We start from the raw sequence: 641 nt of genomic DNA, 5'->3' as shown, positions 1-641 counted from the left end.
CACAGAGAGGACAGAGCATATTCCCCTGAGGTGCTGAATCTTCTCTGATGTCCTCATCACTCTGGTCCTCATCTTCCAGTAAAGCTTTCTCACCTGTTCAGATATTTATTGTTATATGATTAAACAAGGTTTGTAATATTATACATCTGTGTTCACACTCCACACATGTTTTTTTTCATATGTTTAAACAAGATCTTAGTACGACAAATTTTGTCCCACATGTTCACTACAGAATGATGATGGTAATCTTGATGATTAAGAATGGTCAATGTTGGCAGCTTTGAATTCTTAAATTCCTTCTTATATTGCTGGAAATTAATACATCATGATAAAGATACCATGCAACATAACCTGTTTAAGTTATTCCAACCTGCATTCTATCCCAACCACTTATTTTTGGCCATCTCTAATCAGCAATGTCATGCTCATATTCATTGCCACATTTCTAATATTCTATACAACACCCAAATCTTTAAAATACTTATCCTGTTAATTAATATAAAATTAAATACATGTTTTAGGCAGCTTTTGCTGTCCTTAGATTTCCTGGGAGAAAATATGAGAAAAAACAGATAATCTATGTAACATGCCATTCTACTAAAGGATATTTCTTTCATTAAATATTACATGACATAATATTG

General features: G+C 32.4%; 1 protein-coding gene across 1 annotated transcript in view; it reads right to left on the bottom strand.

The window, feature by feature from the left end:
• The window catches only part of LOC119593776, a gene marked incomplete in the record, with an annotated part of 13866 nt that overhangs the window by 7335 nt on the left and 5890 nt on the right, over positions 1-641 (bottom strand). Inside the window, 1 exon segment of the mRNA XM_037942798.1 lies at positions 1-93. Coding sequence (XP_037798726.1) covers positions 1-93 — 93 coding nt within the window.

Source organism: Penaeus monodon, chromosome 32, assembly GCF_015228065.2.
Source record: "Penaeus monodon isolate SGIC_2016 chromosome 32, NSTDA_Pmon_1, whole genome shotgun sequence".
NCBI classification, from domain to species: Eukaryota; Metazoa; Arthropoda; class Malacostraca; order Decapoda; family Penaeidae; genus Penaeus; species Penaeus monodon.
This window is presented reverse-complemented; position numbering and strand designations above follow the sequence as displayed.